Source organism: Ambystoma mexicanum, chromosome 2q, assembly GCF_040938575.1.
Source record: "Ambystoma mexicanum isolate Mex_15411 chromosome 2q, UKY_AmexF1_1, whole genome shotgun sequence".
NCBI lineage: Eukaryota > Metazoa > Chordata > Amphibia > Caudata > Ambystomatidae > Ambystoma > Ambystoma mexicanum.
Genome location: NC_090924.1, coordinates 944,986,473 through 945,007,991, shown reverse-complemented (window position 1 = coordinate 945,007,991; position 21,519 = coordinate 944,986,473). Strand labels below are relative to the sequence as shown.

Sequence of the window (21,519 nt, the reverse complement as noted above, 5' to 3'; positions counted from 1 at the left end):
GCAGGCGGGTGGCGTTATTTCCGCCAGGTCAGACCTGGTGGGCGTGACACCTCCCGCCTGCAGGACTCGGAATCAGCCGGTCCGGAAACAACCATGGCGGCGGATTTACTGCCACCATTGTTTCCTGACCGGCTGACTTGTAATGAGGCCCAGTGACTCACCGCCTGAAGTGTGCCTGAAATAAACCTTTAATGAGTCTAGCAATTATTGTATAGTATTCCAGAAAGACACAGGGCCTCATTACAACTCAGGCGTTAAGGGTTAACGCCACCGTTAACCCTTAACGCCTGATTCTGATTTTAACGCCTGCTTTTAGCAGGCGTTAAAATTCATGGCGCTAACCTGCCATGGTGCTAATTACGCCGCCGTAATTTACGGCGGCGTAATTAGCGCCTTCCCCACTCCCATTATGCCCTATGGGGCAAAAATGGGAATGGGGAAGGGAAAATGGGAAATGGGGATTTACCGCCCCACTCAGCTTGGAATGGGGCGGTAAATCCGCCATCCACCATGGTGTAAACGGAGTTTACACCATGGTGGTAAAGTTGGTGCACTTAGCACCAAGGTTGTAATGAGGCCCACATTATTTGGTTTGGTATTCCTATTCTTTCTTATTTAGGGTCAGTGCTGAAAGTGTTAGACTTGTGGCACTCCTGTTCTTATTGTTCTTTTTTTTAAGGGGCCTGAACAAGAAAGCCAGCCACTCCAGAGGTAAAGAGCCACATGGTGCTGGCCACAGCCCAGGAGCTTGCATAAAAAAAAGAAAGAAAAAACATTTTTTAAAAAAAAATCTTTTAGAGGTCGCAAGGGGGACTAAAGTGGTTGCAAGGGAGAACTCATAGGTCACAATTGCGACCTCTGGTGACCCCTAAATGACGTCCATGGGTGTGCTCACACTCCCTTGAATGTTCCAGGACAGTGAGCAGCAACAAAGTCAACCACAAATGGAAGACTTTGGCTGATGGCCTACTGATGACAGATGATAGACTAATTGGGGAAAAGGGGAGTAGCCTGACGGGATTCAACCACCTAGGTTTCCTTTCACGTACGTACTGCTAAGAAGCCAAAAATCCAAGGTTGGGATAGTATGCCAAACAAACAGTGGGTTTGGGGGACATCTTAACATACAATGTTGCAGGAGCCAATCCACTGATATTTTGTCCGCTATGTGCTAAAAAGTCAAATCTTGCTCTTTTTTCTTTGTGCTAAAAAGTCAAATCTTGCTGCCCATTGGAAAATTCTCTGTATTTTGCTTGTATACTGTTGCTTCTGTGTAACTTGCCAGCCCAGTAACCTCACCACTCTCTTTTGTCCCACACCTACCTGCCTTAGCCCCCCCCAGTATCTCCATCCTCTCCTTGCTTCCACCCCCATGACGCTTTCTGTTTCTCCTATCTTTTCCAACTGCTTCTCCATTGACTATCCTTCCGTTCTCACTAAGTCTGGTAGGAAGAAGTTCAAAAAGGATATCTTGGCCTCTAATCGTGGCCTTCCTATCGCTGACACCTACTCCAATGCTTCCTCCAGACAGACCCTCACCAACATCCTCTTTGTCGTTCCTTCGCCAGATCTATGGACTCCTCATATGGTCTCTGTGCTCTGGCCTATCTCCTCCTCTCCCATTAATGGTGGCACTCGCTGGGAAGTTCTCATGGCTTCCTTCGACTCCTCTAAAGTCATCATTAATGTCTACCTAAATGGCACTGTCATGGTCCAAGGCCCTCAGGCCAATCTCCTCCTCTTTGATAGATGCTTCCCTCGCCTCATCAATTTCCTCTCATTTCCTGCTGTCCCCTCCTCTCCCCCCTTGGCTACTTTGTCCTCTCGCTCCTCCTCCTCCTCTACCCCTCCTAGGGCTCTTTCTCCTCCGCAGGGCATACTTCTGATCTGTATCCCTCCCTGGAAGGTCCTTAAGGGTGGCAACCTTCTTCATATTGCCACTCTCAACTCTCGCTCTGCTGTCAAACACTCCTCTGACATCTGCCACCTCCTTGAAGAACTGGACCTTGCTGTCCTTGGTCTTACTGAGACGTGTTTCACGGCCAGCTCTGTCACAAGCTTTGACACTCTACTCCCTGATGGCTACAAGATCGTCTCAGCACCCAGATCCTCCAGTTCCAGTGGGGGGGTAGCCCTGATCTTTCCTGAGTGGATTCCTGCCTCTATCATTCCCACTCAGACCTACTCCTCTTTTGAATGCCTTGTCTGTAGGCTTTCTCTCTCGCCTACTCATTCTCTTATTGTGGCTACCATCTACCGGCCTCCTGGTCAAATCACCTCATTTCTCTCTGAGTGGGCGGTCCTCTCCTCCTCCCTCCTGGCCTCTACCACTCAACTCCTCCTCCTCGATGACCTCAATATACATTTAGACTCTCCTTGCTCCTCATCTGTACTCTTCCGTGACCTCTGCAACTCCCTCTCCCTGTTCATCCTCCCCTCTGGCCCGACTCACTCTGCAGGGCACACACTTGATGTCTTGTTCTCCTCTGACCTTCCCCTCTCCATCCCTCTGACCACTCCTCTCTCCTGGAGCGATCACTCCCTCCTCTCCTCTTATCTCACCCTCTCTTCCCCCTAAGCCAAGCCTACCCCAACACTGCCACCTACCTTCTCGGACATCGGCCCATGAAGCGTGTGTCAGCTGAGGCTTTTGCCACCACTTTCTCCCCCCCCCTCCACCTTTGGCTGTCTCACAACCTGACACAGCCCTGTCTCTGCTCTACTCTTCAATTTCTGATACTCTTGATGCTCTTGACCCTGTCATGAGGATCCGTTTGAAGTCCAAAGCCAATTGCAATTCCTGGTATGACTCTGACCTAGCTACACTTAAACCTAAGTGTAGGGCAGCAGAGAGGAAATGGAGGACTTCCTGTTCATCCTCTGACAAACTAGCCTGTCGCCTGCTACAAAGTCAATACCGACTCTCTGTCCTCATTCAAGCTCATGTCTCTGCGGCATCAAACAACTCGGCCGGACTTTTTAAAATCTGCAAGGAGCTGGCCAACCCTGCTGCAGTCTCTACCCCTCCTGTTGCCTACAAGGCTCTTTGCAATGCCCTTGCCTCTCACTTCATTTCAAAAACCCAGGACATCCTGTCCACCCTCTCCACCCGCACCCTCCTCTCCCCTCTCTATCTGTGCTTGCTGACCCTTCTTTAGCCACCCCCACCATCCTTCTCGTCCTTTTCTCTTTTCTCCCCTGACAAGGTCGCTAGACAAGTCCGATCTATGAAAGCCTCATCAAAACAGATTAATCCCTGTTCCTCTAAAACCATCAAGGACCACATTGACACCCTCACTCCGGCCCTTGCAGATTTTTGCAACCACTCCTTTGCCTCAGGATCCTTCCCCTCCCCTCTGAAGCACTCCCTTGTGCATCCTTTTCTCAAGAAACCCACAGCTGATCTTTCTTGTCCAGCTAACTATCACCCACTTTCCATTACTCCCTTTCTGGGCAAACTCTTGGAAAAGTTGGCCATCTCTCAGCTTAACCTTCATTCCAATTCTGTTGGCTGTCTCCATGACCACCACTCTGGCTTCAGAGCTGCTAGAAGCACAGAAACTGCTCTCCTGAACATCTGTGAAGATCTACTCTCCAACCTTGACTCTAACATTCCCTCTGTCTTCGTCCTCCTCGATCTCTCTTCTGCCTTCGACGCGGTCAACCATACCGTCCTGATCAACCGTCTCTGTGAAAACCTGGGTATCACTGATCAGGCTCTGGCCTGGCTGACCTCTTTCCTCTCAGATCAACCCTCCCAGGTCCAACTTGGGTCCTTCCTTTCATCTATCTTCCTCTCTGCCTGTGGTGTTCCCCAGTGGTCTAAGCTCTCGCCCTGGCTTTTCAACCAATACCTTGCAACTCTCGCCCACTGCATTGCCACTTTCTGCTCAAATCTCCAGTGCTACGCTAATGACACTCAACTCATTTTCAGGCTGCCCTATTCTACCTTCTCTCCCTCTCTCATCTCTGATTGCCTAACTGCTATTCAAGATTGGTGTGCCGCCAATGATCTTTGTCTGAATGCCAGCAAGACGGAGATCCTCCTCATCGGCACACCTTCACCATCCTTTCCCCTCACTCTCTGGCCGGCCTCCCTTGGCCCTCCTCCTACCCCCACCTGCGAGGCTAAGAACCTCAGGGTTATCTTTGACTCCACCCTTTCCTTCTACGCCCACATCTCTGAGGTCTCTAAAAAGTCAAATTTCCTACTGCACCTCCTCAGAGGTACTCTGCCTTTCCTCTCCTTCCTCCAGAAGCTCATGATATCCCAAGCTCAGGTTCTCTCTAGGTTGGACTATTGTAACAGCCTCTTTCTAAATCTACCTGCCTCTACTCTCTGCCCTCCGCAACTAATCCAGAACAGGACTGTGAGACTTGTCCTTGGCCTCAAGCCCTGGGATCGTATCTCTCCAGCTCTGAAATCTCTCCATTGGCTCCCAGTGGATAAAAGGATTAAATTCAAAACCCTCTGCATTGTCCACCAGGCTTTCTGGGGCCTGGGTCCAAAATACCTTCAGCTATCCCTCCGCAAAGACCTCCCCTCTCGAGCTCTTTGCTCCTCTACCTCCAACTCCCTCAGGGTCAGTTGTTTTTCACAGAAACGAGCTGGGGTCAGATCTCTGTCTTCGGCTGGGGCCTCCCTCTGTTGCAGCCACCCTGCCACTCTAAAACTTGAGGAGAACCATCTCCGGTTCTGGAAGCACCTCAAGACCTTCCTCTTTTCTTCTGCCTTTGCTCCCCCTCTCCCTTGCTGATCTGTTCTCTCTTGGCACTGTGCACCTGGCCACCCCCTGTCCTCCGGGCCCAGGTACCTGCTCACCACGCCACACACCCGCACTGCCTCTGGGCCACCCGTTGCACTGGGGTCTGTATCTGTACTCATACAGCACCCCTTTTTTTCTTCCTGCACTTATCAGACCTGCCCTGTCTGCTGCCTTAAACCTAGCACTTGCAAATTGCTGGCTGCACTACCACTGTTTGTTGCCTTTATTATTTATTTATTGTTATTTATCTGTTTCTCCTCTGCTTCGCACTTTCCACTTCTCCCCCCTTCCATGCACTTTTCCCCTCCCCCTCTCCCATGCACTTGCGCGTTTTCAATGTCACTGGGCCTAGTAAGATCGCTGTTTTGTTCTCCCCTGTTCCCCTCCCTTGCCGCGCTCTGATACACTTGTGTACGAGCACGATAGAAATAAAATATCAATCAATATAATCAGTACTATACGTGTTTAGAGGTTGTTCAAGGCGTGCCCTACAGATAAGGGGTAGCCAATGATGCACTGATCCTTATATGTTCTATAAATAGATATGTTCCCTTCACCAATCCCTTCCCTTGATAGGTTTCGTATTTTACCACGTAGAATGATGTCATACATGACGCATATCGGGGTATAAGACCTCTATGTAATGAAGCTGCTGGGTAAGTGCGCAAGCATCAGTCCAATGTCTGCAAGTTCCCCCTGCTTTATTGAATTGATAATAAAGTACTACTTTGCCATATTCCTTGAGTCTGTCCGATTATTTGGTTTGTGACCATTAGTGTAATTCCATCTAGCACAAAAGACTAGCTTCAAGGTGCTACAGGACCATTTTCTGGGTGCGCATAGGAGAGAATGTGAGAGAAGGTGTATGGGTGAGTGACCTATGTGTGAATGGGTATGAATGTGATTATGTGTTCGTGCAAGTCACTGGTGGGGGGCCTCGGGAACACTGAGGCAGTGTTGACATTTCCTTAAAGTAACATGGCATGTTTCACTAGCATTTTTGGGTAAAGACAACTTAATGATTGCTTTTACGTGGCTAGATTCACATTTTGGTTTAGCCAGCCTAGCAATTCTGCACTGTGGCATAACATTTTTTACTGGGCATCTATGATAAAGCAGGCATGATAGTGATTCTTATGTGTGTAGACTGGCCTACATTGGAGCCAGTTTGGACATGTTTTCTTATTGTGGCACAGCATTTTAATGGCACAGTCAACAGGATTATTTTCTTACGTGGGGGTAATGGCATATATTTGCAGGGCCAACGTGGACATGTTTTCTTATAGTATCATTACTGGCATTATGCGCAAAGCAAACATGAGTATGTTTTATATGGGAATACTGGCAAATATTGGTGCAACCAACATGAAAATGTATGGGGACAGCCAGCATGAAAATGTTTTATACTGGCATACATTGTGGGGAAAGGTATGAAAAAATGCATTGAGGAATGTTCCTGTGCACAACTGTGACTTGCATCTATTGGGTTTTTTCATGGGTTACCCTCCAAAACAGAATGCCAACTGTCTTTTTCATTTTACCCAATTTTTCATAGAAAGTCTGCTGTATAATGTACTATGTTAACCCATTGTTCAAAACGTTTTCTTGGTGCGAGAACACCCCCAAACTCCCTTTCATTGGTATGGGCTCCCTTGCTATGCTTGGTCGCTTTCGCATAATTGTGGCAAATATGTATGCCCCTACAATTAAACAATTTACCAGCCGCCACTGGTGGCTGGTACATTTAGTTGCCACTGCACTCTTGTTTTTATGCTTGCTGAAAGATTTAAGCTTTCATTTCAAAACATGCATACATCTTTCAACGAGTGCAGTGCGTGTGGCCCCTGCAGTGGAATGATCCTCCTGTTGCACACGCGTGGTGGTCCAGACCAGCTACAGTGTGGCACGCCCCGTGCTTTGTTCAGCAGCTTCGTATATAGGCCCTCATTATGGCTCCCAGGATATCAGGCGCCGGTAATGGTAGGTCAGTTTGCCGGTATCCTGTCAGAATTACTGGCGGGATACCGGCAGACACATAATGACCCCTCAATGTGTGGTAGATACATGTTCCCGCTTAAGAGCATCACTGTTGGTTAGCACCAGGTCCACGCTAAATCAAATGCCTACGGTAAAGTACCGAACAATATGCAGATATTACACACGTAACTTACTGTTAGCGGTAATGCAATCTGGGACCGAAGAAATGAAACTGTTGATCATTTTTTTTCTGCAGAATACGCTGGAAATGGGCACCAGAGAACACGAATTTAAAAGCATCCTGTTTTCCCTCTGTTACTTTCATGCATGTGTGGCTGGGAGGATGAAGTTCGGGCCTCAGGGCTGGAATCGACGGTACCCTTTCAACAACGGAGACCTCGGCATCTGCGTCAACGTCCTCTACAACTACTTGGAGGCAAACACTGAGGTAAAATGCCATGGCCACTGGACCTGGTGACATCACGCAAGAGCATTACGTGCTGTCTTTTATTCCTGCGAGCCCTCTGAAGGTCGTCAAATAAGAATATCACCGAATATGAGTTAAAACTCTAATCAGTTTTTTTACCACATGCAAAGATTAACCGGATTTCGTGTATTGTTTTGGCTAGGTATGGCTTGTAATTCACAGCCAGCTCGCTCCACTTCTTGGGCCCAGCAAAAAAAGGCCTTGATTATATTAACACAAACAGTGGTTGACATGGGCATATCTTCCAAATTCATTAAGCAGGTAATGAAGCATTTGCACAAATGTAATTGCATACAGCAATTCTGACAGTTCATAACACTGCATTAATAATCACCACAATTAGTCCTGATGATGGAAGCAATTTAGAGCACGTCACGTCCATGAATAATGGTGCATTTCCTGGATGTGTCATTATTATGTATTAAGGACGCCACCTTGTTGTGACTTTCTCGCAATGTTCCCCTTGAGTCCAAATTAAGGTTAGATGAGTGATTTTGATCAGACGCAGGTGAGTTGGAGTCCCACGATTCTGCTGCATCGTGCGGAGGATGATGGCACTGCATTGACGGCGTGATTAAGTGTTATTTAACGGCAAAGGAGATGGATGGCTCCACTGATGATAGGGAGAGTGCTTTCGGCAGACAGTTATCCTCAAGCAGATTCCCTCAGATGGGGTTCACGCTACCCCAGACGGTAGAAAGCTGTCACGTGATTCGAGTTTCATTGTTCAATGTGACGCCCGTGCTCGTCATTGTTTCTCTAGACTTATACAGTGTACAATAATTTAACTGTTTATTTTTTCTCACTTGGAAACAAAAATGCGATGTGGTTGGGCCATCAAAGCAATAGTGAGGCAGAAGAGGTTGCAAGCAGACATGCTATGTGTTATGTGTTGTCTCGGGAGGATAGCTCAGGGGCAACGTACTCCCCTTGGAAGCAAAACGACAGAGCAACACAGGTCCGCGCTTAGAAACCTTTGGGTATTAAGCACGTTATAAATAACCAATTCAATAAAAATATGGAGGCAAAAAAGATTGGGCAATGGAAGAGAGTGGCGAGTGGTGAGCAAATTAGAAATGCTCACACCGAAAGCTAATATTAGGCAATGAAGAACATATAAACACAATTAGCAAGGCAGTAGGACAGAAGGCTATATGTTCACTTTTTAATGAGAAAGGCAAGACTCAAGGTGAATAAGAGTATATCACTCTGGTACATTAAAGCAAAGTTTGGCAAAGCCAATATGTCTGTCTTCATAAAGGCAGATGTTCTTTCTTATTTAGAGTAGGACAGGCTTTACAAAAAGAGCAGCAAGCATAGCGATAACAATGCAATAAAAACTCACCAATATATCAAGCAACATTGTAATAAAACATGCTTTTGAAGCATCCTTCACAAATCGCTTCCCAACGAAAACAGTGCCACTCGCTCCTAAAAAATGGCCTCTGCTATAACAAAGCTTTCACCAGGATTCACTCGTTCTGGACTCACAGAACAGCTGACTGGCACCAAGTCATTGGAAGGCTGGTAGAAGCTGTGGCGTGATGGAGTAAGGAGTCTGACAAGGTGTTCTTATTTTGGCTATAGACTTTTATTAATAACTCAAAGAAAGTAAATCTGTCTTTCCCTATCTCCAGAGGGGTTGTCCCTGCCTCAACAGAAAATACTTGGGTGCTCGTCAGAATGTCTGTCAAAACAAAAAAGTACCATCATCTTTCCAAACCATCTACTCTATCCCTGCCACTAAGAACTAAACCACTCAATGTTCCAGGTTCTTCTTGACAAAAGCACCGTGAGAATGACTCCCCTCTCCTGGAGAAACCAGGCCGTCTTGGTTGATTCAATAGCAATCTCTTGTGAAAGGGTCTGTTTTACCAAAAGCACTAGGACCAGGAGAATAACTCCCTTCCGGTCTACTTGGGGATGTTTTCAAGACTGTTCCTTGATATTCTCTTGCGCACATTTTTAAAAGTTCTTTCACTTCCTCCCAAGGATTAATGAACAACTGGGTTAATCTTTTCTCAATTCTTCTTCTTACTGCTGATACCCTCGTAAGGCTACTTGTATCTTGATTATGGGGGAGATTGCTCCCGAATAGCTCTTGGTCCTTTTTATCTCTTTCATGCAGGTTGGACTTCCTACTTTGATGAGGGAATTCACTCCTGAGACACTCTTGACATTAAGGACTCTTGTCACCATTGTGACCAGGACATTTTTCTTGATGTATTCTTTACTTTGAAAGTAGGCTTTGTATTTATGGAGACTATACCTATCGGTCTCTTGCCTTTTTCATCCTTGACTAACAGCACCAGTGTGCCAGCTTCTATTTTCAAGGGATACTGGACTCTTGGTCTTTTATGGATCACTGTGATTAGGGAGAGTAGACCCAAATAACACTTGACTCTTGGTTCTCTGGGTATTACTGTGACAATGAAGATCACTCCCGAATAACACTTGACTCTTTATCTGACTTCAACCTTCTCCCGGACCCCACCCGGGTCTTTTTGGCTGTGGTTGGAGTGCGTCACTGGTTCCTCCCGGGGTCTCGGGTCAGCTTCTCGCTCACATGGTTCTTCTGCTTGTCTTTCTTCCTTGGTTCCTGTTTCGGCGCAGCTCTGCAGCACTGTTCTGCTTGTGGTGGTCTGGGCGCAGTGTCTGGACCACTCAGTCCACCTCACGGCGGTCACGCAACCACCGACGTCCTTGCAGTGCATGTTGGAGTCGTGACCATCCCGTCTCACAGCCTCTCTGCCTGCTGCTCAAGGTTGTCTCTCTCGAGGGTCGACTGCCTCTCTGTAAATTCTCTTCTCCGAATTTAAATCTCACGGGTCAGTAACTCAGGATGCCAGCATCCCTTGCTGTGGCTGCAGGCCAACTGCTTGTTCCCATAGTCACTGAGTCCTTCTTCAATCTCTACTTTATACAGTGGGGTCCTCCCCCACGTAACACCAAAGTCTCTTTCCAGTAGTTTAGAGGTGCTCTTCATGCTTCCTTGAAGCCACCATGTCACAGCCATTTGGCTATTTATCCTAAGGTTATTCTTCATGTTTCCCTGCGTCTTCTACGTCACAGTTATATTGGATCTTGTAGATGACACAGAAGAAACCTTACAACAGCACACTGTAGTACTCTCAGGATGGATATTAGATAGTTTAACCAGTGTCAAGGCTTGTAGGGGAAATCGTTTAGGGAGGTTCTTCACAGTATGGGAGTCCTTATCCCCATAAGGGGAGTCTCTACCTATGAGGTCCTCCAGCATGTGACCACCCCTAGGGGGACTTTTTGGGTAGAGGACTCACCTCTCTAGTCTCATACGGAAAGGCTCCCCTCTGGGAAGGAGTGACGAGATATGTGAATCATCACACAGCCCATACAAGAGGAGAGTTTCTTGCTGACTTGGAAGGGTTCACCTTATAGTGAGGGGCTTCTGGAGAAGGGGGTGCCGATGGCGGGGGTCACTCTATTGTCTGGACCTGGGGCTTGGCCCCTTCCAGGATGCGCCACATCTAAACTGGCTGCCAAAGCAAAATCTGGTGATATTAAGACCATGCTGGCAGCACAGGAGGGTAAACTCAAACAACCCCAATTGATAACTGCGCAGGTCCACTCTCGGTTAGAAAATTATACTAATGATGCTCCAGCCATGAAGAATGACCTTTACAGTCTCCTTATGGAGATTAAGCAGGAGATTAACGCAAATGGTGACAAACTGGCTAACTCTATAGCGTACTTGAACAGTAATATACTCGCTGTGGAAATATGGTTTGATGATATGGAAACCACTATCTGTGAACAAACGCATGGCCAAGCCAAACTCCTGAGCAAAATGAAACCGTACGTCGCCATACGGTAGCCCACTGATGCACTCCTAACGGGACCAATGTCCCAGATGTGATAACGTGGTCTATAGTCCGGGATGTATCAGTGTGAGGTAAACCAGGAATGTAGACTCCTACATATATAAGGAATATCTCCAATTATAGAGAAGGAAAAGTGTTTCAGTAGGGAGTTAAACCACTCATTCAGAATATATGCAAATGTCAACCACAAGGGGTAACTCAATATGTACAACTCACTTCAAAAAAGTTCAAAGAAACAATTTACAGGGGATGAAATCAGACAAAACTTTATCTCATCAGAGTAACCTAAAGCAAGAAACTGAAGTGCATGATATTCATAACTTAAAAAACATACATAAAGCAGTAAAACAAGTACATATCAATTCAGTTTCCGACGATTAATGTCGGGTACAAGTTTCAACCAGGAAAAGAACAACGTGTGTTATTATAAGAGTCCAGAAAAGCTCCTATTGACTTGCACGTGTTGCCAAAGTCGGCAGCTAATGTACAGTATTTCAAAAGTCCAAAATAGCTCCTTAAATTACATGTGTTGCCAACGCGTTTCAGATTCTAAAAGATCCATCATCAGGGCAGGGATAGCTATCTTGTTTCAATTAGCACATCATGTTCATCATGTTCATTATACGCATTCCTAAAGAGTTATAGAAAAGATGCATGTCAAAACTGATTCAAAGTAAAGCACAGAGCCACATTACCACAACTACAGGGTGAGATAAACAATAACCAATGGAGTGTATGCACTAACCTTCATGACCATGCTCTGTGTGTGCGGGTAGGGTCAAAACCTTTTGGATGAGAGGAGATCTCATATAAACTTCACAATAATGTCTGAGATACATATTGAATGCAAAATGCGGAGTCATGTGCTGCACTAGCAAACTCCTGAACAGAATTATTGGTTTTAAAGAACAGCTGGAATTGGTGTGGACAAAACAGGAGGATATTGTAAAGACCGGAGGGGGGTGTCTGTACTCCTGCTCTCTATATGGTAGAGGAGAGGTACAAAGGACCCCAGCCAAGATTCTCTATTTTTGGTAGCAATGGACAAGCAATCAAGGCCTAGCTTCTCAAGAGGTGATGCTGGCTGGTTCTTAAGTACAGTGTAGTCCCCAAGCACCCACAAAGGAATGTCCACACACTGTATTAGTTAAAACACAGTCTTTATATAATTAAGGTTCAAGGTTATATACACAGTCACAATAACTCACTTTGTGCTCGGTTAATCTACAATGACAAATATATACAGTTCTAAGTGGTACCACAATTATACTCTGGTCAAATGTCACACAGATCAATGAATAAAAGTAACCAACAAGAGATATAGGAGGAAAGCAGTTGGTTAGAAACATTGGCAGAATACTGGTCCCCTACCGCTAGACACAGTTCTGTGTGGAGATCCCCCCACCTAGGCAACCTGTAAAGTAAAGCTCTACCACAAGCCCAGTCCCTATATTGTTCAGTTAATCTTCTTCCCTTTTAAAGTGTTTCTACCACCCCATTGTCCCTGGAATAGCAGGGTTCCTCGAGGAGGTGTTGTTGGACCCTTCCTGAGTGACTCCCTTTAAAGCAGGAGCAACGGATCATCGACGGCCTCGAAGAAGGTGAACTTGGCATTGAAGATCGTTGAGGGAAAGTTTGGTGGCGTCGAGGTAGCAGCTTCGATCCTGACAGTGCTTGTCGACGACGTCCTGCAAGGATGAGGCGTGCGGGGCACCTCAATGTCGATAGAAACCTACCAGCGGATGCTGCTTGGCATGTCGGCAGCCTTGCCTTCTCCGGCAGGATAAGGCAGTCAGCGGTGCAGATGAGAGCGTCTGTGAATCAAAAGTCTTAGGCATATGGAGCGTTGCGGCTCCAGTCGTCGGTGGCACAGTGTCAAGTAGTCCCCGCTTCTGGGCAACTAACTTCGATGGGCCTCCAGCGGTTATAGCAAGCCTGCGAACCCTGGTCGACGACAGTGGACGGCTGTCCGGTGCTTCTCTTCATTTCCTGTCGGTGGTCCCCGTCTCCGGCAGACAGTCTTTCGTAGGCTGACTTCCAGGATGCTTCGACAAAGATAAGCAGTGCACAATGGTCCCTCGTAGCTCGTGAAGAGCGTGCCTAACCAGGCCTCTCTGGATCAGTTCTTGAAGACACAGCAGCTTTCAGATCGGCGAAGTAGAGCCACAGCAATACTTCTCTTCCAGCAGGGCTTCAAGGTAAAGCTTCAGTTTCAATGTCAGCTTCAACTCCAGCTTCTGAACGATTTCTAGCAGTGAGAGGCCCCCAGATATACTAGTTGATCTCCCATTCATTCTGCTGGGTCACATTCAGACAACCAATCACTCAGAAGAGCATTTAGCAGTCAGTCAGCCAATCAGGAGCACAGTGCATTCAGGCCATTCTTCTCCATCCAGACATTCACAATACAGAATGTGGATTTGGACAAGTACCATGCCATTCAACACTACACACTGCATTCATACCAGTTTCAGGCAGGGCTGTCTCAGTCATTGTGTCGAACACCAGATACCAGACATCCACAACAAGAAGTGTATATTTGTCACATACTCCATTCACCCAGGTCCCACCCACAGGCGTACCCACAACATACAGCACTTCCCCACACTGCCATATATGGAGCTACCACCTAACAGCCAGTCAGGGGGAAGGGACAGAGCCAGGGCTTCCCAGGACTTCGGGAAAACCAAGGTAACAGGCGATGGATGGCAAGAGGCCACGGGAGCCATCTTGTTTCCATCAGGAATCTACTGATTCCAATGACAGGGCCTGGGCATCCCAAAATGGAGGACGCTCAGGGCACCAGTCAATTCTGCACAGAGCTGCCACCAGCCCATACCCTGCTCTGTGGGCCACACAAAGGTGCCCAAAAGACATACACTAGGGGCAAAGGATAATACACCCACCCATGGATGCCATAAGGGTATCCCATGGGTCTGTACACCAAACCAAAAGAGAGGGCTGCACTGCCAGGAGTCCCACATGAACTCCTGCGCGGAAAACACGACAAAACACACGGTAAAAAGCAGTAAAGGACAAGGATACGGAGGCCCTGTCCCTCCGATGCATTTCCAGCATCACAGTCGCCCCCGCCCCAGACTGAGATTAGGGTGCCTAATCTCCCACGAGACAGACACCCTCATCCAGACGCTCAACATACCTTCTGGAAAGGCCATCTGCATTATCGTGACTCTTCCCTTGTCTATGCTCTATGGTGAAGTCTAGCCCTTGCAGGCTAATTGACCACCTGAGCAGTTTCGTGTTCTCACCCTTCATCTGCATGAGCCACTTCAGGGGCTTACGATCTGTTTGGACCTTGAAGGTAGACCCGTAAGGTAGGGCCTAAAATACCTAAGGCTCCAAACTATGCTAAAACATTCCTTTTCAACAGTAGCCCACCTAAGCTCTCTACCCTTGAGTTGTCTACTGATGAATATGATCGGATGTTCCCTCCCTTTGTCATCTAACTGGGACAAGACAGCTCCAATTCCAGTGTCGCAGGCATCCATCTGGACAATAAAGGGTCTGCTGTAGTCAGACGCACACAACACAGGTGCCCTACACAGACTTTCCTTCTAGCCATCAAAGTCCCTCTGACAGTATTCAGTCCAATTAACCTTCCTAGGTTGTTTGGGTGAAGTCAGAGCTGTGAGAGGGGCAACTATGGTTCCATAGTCCGCCATGAAATTGTGATAATACCCAGTGAGGCCCAAAAAGGCTCTCACTTGGGTTAGAGTAGTGGGAGTCTCCCAGTCTTGTACATCCTGTACTTTACTGGGGAGAGGTTGGATTTGACCCCCTCCTACCTCATGACCAAGATACGTGACTTTCCCCTGAGCTATCTGGCACTTGGTGGCCTTTATAGTGAGGTTAGCCCTTTTCAAGGCCTGCAACACCTTATCCAGAAGTGTCAAATGCTCTTCCCAGGTAGAACTGTAGACGGCAGTGTCATCTAAGTAGGACACACAAAAGGCCTCCAGCCCACTGAGCGCATGATTGACCAATCTCTGGAAGGTGGCAGAGGCATTCTTTAACCCATGACCCTAAACTGGTAGAGTCCCTCAGGTGTTTAGAACAACGTCTTTTCCTTGGCATGGTCTGTCAGAGCTATTTGTCAATAGCCTGAGGTAAGGTCAAAGGTGCTCACAAATTTGTCAGCACCTATGGTGTCCACAAGCTCATCAGCGCTGGGCAATTGATGTGCGTCAGTTTTGGTGGCGGCATTGATTCCTTGGTAGACCACACAGAACCTTCAATTCTTGGTACCTGCCTGGGAACTTGCCTTGGGGACAAGGACCACGGGACTGGACCAGGGACTGGTTGAGGGTTCAATAACACCCAGATCCAACATCTTGGCGACCTCAGCCTGGATGTGGTTCTTAACAGTATCTGACATACGGTAGCTCCTGCTTTTGACAGGCACACTGTCAGGAAATTTCGTGCCTACACCACAGTGTAAGGCCTGGTGTCAATTAAAACAGAGAGGCATACTGCTGGAGCAAAGCCTTGCAGGCCCTCTGCTGCTCTGTCGTCAGATCTGGAGAGAGATGTACTCCCTCCACTGAGCCATCCTGAGGATTGCTATGCAGCAAATCAGGAAGGAGCTCACTCTCATCCTCTTTTTGCTCTAGAGCTAGCAAGAGACATGAGACCTCTGCTCGCCTATGGAAAGGCTTGAGCCTGTTCATGTGGAATACTTGAGGTTCTACCCCAGATACTCCCATGTCAACTAGATAATTGACTTTGCCCATCTTGGAGATTATCCTGAAGGGTCCAGTCCATTTGTCTGCCAAAGCTCGAGGCTTGGTAGGCTCCATCACAAGGATCTCCTGCCCTGGAGCACAATCCACTTGCGAGGATTTAAGGTCATGCCAGTACTTATTCAATTCCTGGCTGGCCTTAAGATTTGCTGTCGCCTGACCCATCATTTGTGTCATCCTCCGCCTGAGGCCTAACACATAGTCCCCCACTTGCTTGGCAGGACCTGGAGGGGTGGCTTCCAAACCTTCTCGGATCAAGGCAAGGGGCCCCCTCACGGGATGTCCAAAGAGTAACTCAAAGGGGCTGAAACCAACACCCTCTTGAGGTACCTCTCTGTAAGCGAACAGCAGGCATGGCAGGAGGAGATCCCTTTTCCTCCTTAGGGGCTCTTCCAAAACGCCTGCATGCCCTTGAGAGTTTTATTAAATCTCTCCACCAGACCATTGGTCTGGGGATGGTAAGATTTGGAGAACTTGTAGGTTACTCCACACTCTTTCCACATGGTTTTCATGTAACTAGACATGAAGTTGGATCCTCTGTCAGAGACAACCTCCTTAGGGAATCCAACCCGGGTGAAAATGCCGAGGAGAGCCCTGGCAACCACCTTGGCAGTAACAGTCCGAAGGGGTATAGCCTCAGGGTACCTGGTGGCATGATCAACCAAGACCAGGATGAACCGATGTCCACCTGAAGTGGGAGGGTCAAGGGGACCGACAATGTTGATGGCCACCCTCTCAAATGGTGTGCCAACCACTGGCAACGGCTGAAGTGGGGCAATGACACTGCCTCCAGTCTTGCCAGACAACTGACAAGTTGAGCAGGTCCTGCAGTGGAACTCCACTTCTACTCCCATCTGAGGCCAGTAGAAAACGGCAGAGAGCCTCTGCTTAGTCTTCTTGGTAGCAAGATGACCAGCTAAGGGCACTTCATGCGCCAACTGCAGCAGGAAGGGCCTGTAAACCTGGGGTACCACCAACCTCTTGAGGGCACCAGGTTTAGGCTTAGTGGGCTCATTAACAAGGAGCTCACCCTCCCAATAGATCCAGAATGTCCTAGGCACTTCGCCTTGTGCCTGGGAAAGGGCCTGTTTCCTCAGGCACTGGAGGGAGTGGCACTCTCTCTGACCGTTACAGAAGTCCACCCGGGACCGTCACCCTTCAGCCAACAGGCCTTGAAGGTCAGAGTGGTCCTCGGGGGTGAGCACCTCTCCCGCAGGAGGGTCTTCTGCCTCTTCTCCCTCAGGAGTTGAGTTTGGGTTTTCCACTGGACCCAGCCTGTCCAGAGCATGGATCCCAATGGGTGTTGTAGAAACAGCAGGAAGAGAAGGAGCCCACTTCACAGAGGGGGACTTCTTGTTCTTCCTTCTTCTTGCCTTAGGCATCGCCTTTGGCTCGGGTACCTGACTCACAGCCAGACCCGGTGTCACCTGTGACCTAGTAACTGCAGCAGCAGTCATGGGTATACCATCCGAGATCAACCCCAACTCTATTAGATCATTTCCTAACACAATGTTAGCAGGGACATTGTCCTGAACCAGGACAGGAAGCTTTGCGGTCTTGTCTCCAATCATGAGTGTGACTGAGGCTACAGGCGATAATTTGGGAGGCCCACCAGCTAACCTGGTGGTTCTCAGAAGAGCACAATCTTAGTCCTCTGGCTTGAGCAGGGTCCTCTCCACCACTGTCATGCTTGCCCCAGTGTCTCTCAAACCAGTAGAAGTCTGGCCATTCAAGAGGACACTTCTCAAAAACCTACGGGTGTTCTGCGGGATTGTCGCCAGTACTTCTGCCTACTGGTCCCAGGCCCCAAGGGACACTAGGAAAATCTATACAGGAGCACTGAATGTGATCCCTGTAGAGGAGGGGGGAGGACAGTGGCCTCCACCTCAGGCATGGGGTAAGGGTAGCTCAGGCTGACAGCCTGGACTCCAAGTACCTTACCTTTACACTTGGGGTCCCCCTTCTTGTGATCCAGAGCCCCACATTCCCATCAAGTGCCAGGAGTGCGGGGTACAGTACTGGAACCACTGGGAGACTGCTTTGCAGCAGGTAGACCACTACTCTTATTCCCACCGACAGAGGACTTATCCCCACTAGATCTTTGGGTCTTAGGAGAGGAAGGTTTTGATTTACTCAACTGTGATTGCTTTTGGGACTCCTCAGGTTTCTGAGAAGTCCCCTTTTCTTTGTCCTTGTCCTTCCCACTGGAGTCCTTAGGGGACACCTGGTGGGAGATCCACTTGTCAGCCAGACTGGCCAGCTTAAAGGGATCCAAAATGTTCTGGTAAGCAACATACTGACCCAGCTCTGGTGAACAGGCATCAGAAAAATGCTGAATAAAACAAAAGGTGGGACAATTCAACAAAGGTTTTCACCTTGTATCCATCAATCCACCCCATAATGTTCATATGTGCAGCACTCACCCAGTCAACCCAAGACAAATTCTCTCTTTTCTTAAAATCCCTGAACCTTTTAAGGTATTGGGTAGGTGTCTTGCCAAACTTGGCAATCAAAGCAGACTCCATGCACTCATACTGACCTCTTTCCTCCACACTCGAATACAGTCATAACCAGTCTGAGGCACTCTGCTTAACACACACTTAGCCCAATCTCTCTTATCAACATCATGAATTGCACAGGCCATTTCAAATGCTTCAATCCATTGGAGGATATCAGAACTCTCCACATGCACACCAACCAAATCTTTCATAAACTTGGTGGCTGGGGACCTGACACTCTCAACTCGTTTTGCTGAAGTCTCCACTGTAGCTTTCTCTAGCTGGATTCGCTGACATTCAGTGTCCTTGTCTTTGAGTTCCAGATCCCTGTTCTTGAGTTACACTTGTGCCAACTCCTCTTTCTTAAGTTCAGCTTCTATTTCCAACTTGGGGTATTCAAAGGCTAACTTCATCCTTAATAACTGAAGTTCCACGGAATCGCTGGTGGTCAGAGCAGAGCCAGCAGGAATGGTGGCATTCCCAGAATCTGATTCAACAACCCCAGGGGTAGAGTCCTCATTGGTTACCTCCTCCCCTTCAAAAGCTTCACAATCAGTCTGGTAGTTCACCAGGGCAGCTATCAGCTCAGCCCTAGACTTATCAAAAATGTCTAACTCCCTGGCTTCACAAGCACTCTGGAGAGCCTCTAAGCTCATCCGAGTCAAATTACCATTCGCAATAGATCCCATTGCTTGTAATGTAGTTATCTTGTACACAACTAAACCTCAATTTAACAAAGTACAGATTTTTTGTAAATGGTACGGTTATACACTGATTCTTAAAACCATAAGCATCCCACCGCTGCCACCAGTGTAAAAGCCGGAAGGGGGTGTCTGTACTCCTGCTCTGTATATGGTAGAGGAGAGGCACAGAGGACCCCAGCCAGGATGCTCTATTGTTGGTAGCAATGGACGAGCAATCAAGGCCTAGCTTCTCAGGAGGTGATGCGGGCAGGTCCTTAAGTACAGTGTAGTCCCCAAGCACCCACAAAGGCATGTATGCACACTGTATTCGTTAAAACACAGTCTTTATATAATTAAGGTGCAAGGATATATACACAATCACAATAACTCACTTTGTGCTCGGTTAATCTACAATAGCAAATATATACAGTTCTAAGTGGTACCACAATTATTATTAGATCTCATTAAAGTGCATCAACTATACTCTGGTCAAATGTCCCACAGATCAATGAATAAAAGTAACCAACAATAGATATAGGAGGAAAGCAGTTGGTTAGAACAATTGGCAGAATACTGGGCCCTAGCACTAGAAACAGTTCTGTGTGGAGATCCCCCCACCTGGGAAACCTGTAAAGTAAAGCTCTACCACAAGCCTAGTCCATATATTGTTCAGTTAATCTTCTTCCCTTCTAAAGTGTTTCTACCACCCCAATGTACCTGGAATAGCAGGGTTCCTCGAGGAGGCGTCTATGGACCCTTCTTGAGTGACTCCCTTTAAAGCAGGAGCCATGGATCATCGGCGGCCTTGAAGAAGATGAACTTGGCGTTGATGATGATCGTCGAGGGAAAGTTCGGTGGTGTCAAGGTAGCAGCTTCGATCCTGACGTTGCTCGTCGACGACAAGTCGAAGACGTCCTGCAAGGATCAGGCGTGCGGGGCACCCCGATGTCGATAGTTCTGGACCGACTTCAAAGAGTTTGTGAAGAACTGTGGCCCAGCAAGGGCGTGGAGTCATCTGGCATCTCTACGGTCTCTGGGTAGTGGGAAATCCACCAGCGGATGTTCCTCAGCGTGTCGACGGCCTGGCCTTCTCCGGCGGGATAAGCGCATCCGTGAATCAAAAGTCTTAGGCAAAAAGAGCATTGCAGCTCCAGTCATCGGCGGCACGGCATCAAGTAGTCCCCGCTTCTGAGCAATTAACTTTGACGGCCTCCAGCGGTTATAGCAAGCCTGCAAACCCTGGTCGACGACGGTGGCGGATGTCTGGTGCTTCTCTTCGTTTCTCGTTGGCGGTCCCCGTCTCCGGCTGACAGTCTTTCGTAGGCTGACTTCCAGGGCACTTCGGTGAAGGTTAGCAGTGCACGATGGCTCTTAGCTCGGGACGAGGGCGCTTAACCAGGTCCTCTCTGGATCGGTTCTTGAAGACACAGCAGCTTTCAGATCGACAAACTAGAGCCACAGCAATACTTCTCTTCCAGCAGGGCTTCAAGGTTAAGCTTCAGTTTCAATGTCAGTTTTAACTCCAGCTTCTGAACGATTTCTAGCAGTTAGAGGCCCCCAGATATACTAGTTGATCTCCCATTCATTCTGCTGGGTCACACTCAGCTAACCAATCACTCAGAAGGGCACTCAGCAGTCAGTCAGCCAATCAGGTGCAAGGTGCATTCAGGCTATTCTTCTCCATCCAGACACTCACAACACAGAATGTGGATTCGGACAAGTACCATGCCATTCAACACTACACACTGCATTCATACCGGTTTTCAGGCAGGGCTGTCTCAGTCATTGTGTCAAGCACCAGATACCAGACATCCACAACAAGAAGTGTATATTTGTCACACACTCCATTGACCCAGGTCCCACCCACAGGCGTACCCACAACATACGGTCGTTGGGAAGGCTCCAGCCAGTCTGGTCGGCACTTCCCCACACAACCACATATGGAACTTCCACCCAACAGCCTGTCAGGAGGAAGGGACAGAGTCAGCGCTTCCCGGGACTTCGGGAAAACCAAGGTAACATGCGATGGAAGGCAAGAGGACATGGGAGCCATCTTATTTCCATCAGGAATCTACTGATTCCAATGACAGGGCCTGGGCATCCCAAAATGGAGGACACTCAGGGCACCAGTCAATTCAGCACAGAGCTGCCACCAGCCCGTACCCTGCTCTGTGGGCCACACACAGATGCCCAAAAAACATACACTAGGGGCACAGGGTTGTACCCCCACCCATGGGTCCCATAAGAGTATCCCATGGGTCTGTATACCAAACCAAAAGAGAGAGCTGCACCGCCAGGAGTCCCACATGGCCACCTTCCCAAAGAACAGGTTATTTGACTGTGTTCGTTCTCAGTAGAGGGGCTCATGTTTAGGGACTTGGGATTTCACCCTAAATTATCCAGGGTTATCCAGACGTGGACCCCTTGCTCACTGTACTTAATGAGGCACAGCTTCACATCACTGATGAGGCCCAACAAGGCCAAAACA

General features: G+C 48.1%; 1 protein-coding gene across 1 annotated transcript in view; it reads left to right on the top strand.

Moving 5' to 3' along the window:
* DNAH11 (dynein axonemal heavy chain 11) overlaps positions 1-21,519 on the top strand; it is a 4,227,155-nt gene that overhangs the window by 3,788,100 nt on the left and 417,536 nt on the right. Inside the window, exon 75 of the mRNA XM_069648254.1 lies at positions 7,000-7,191. Coding sequence (XP_069504355.1) covers positions 7,000-7,191 — 192 coding nt within the window. The remainder of the gene's footprint in view (positions 1-6,999; positions 7,192-21,519) is intronic.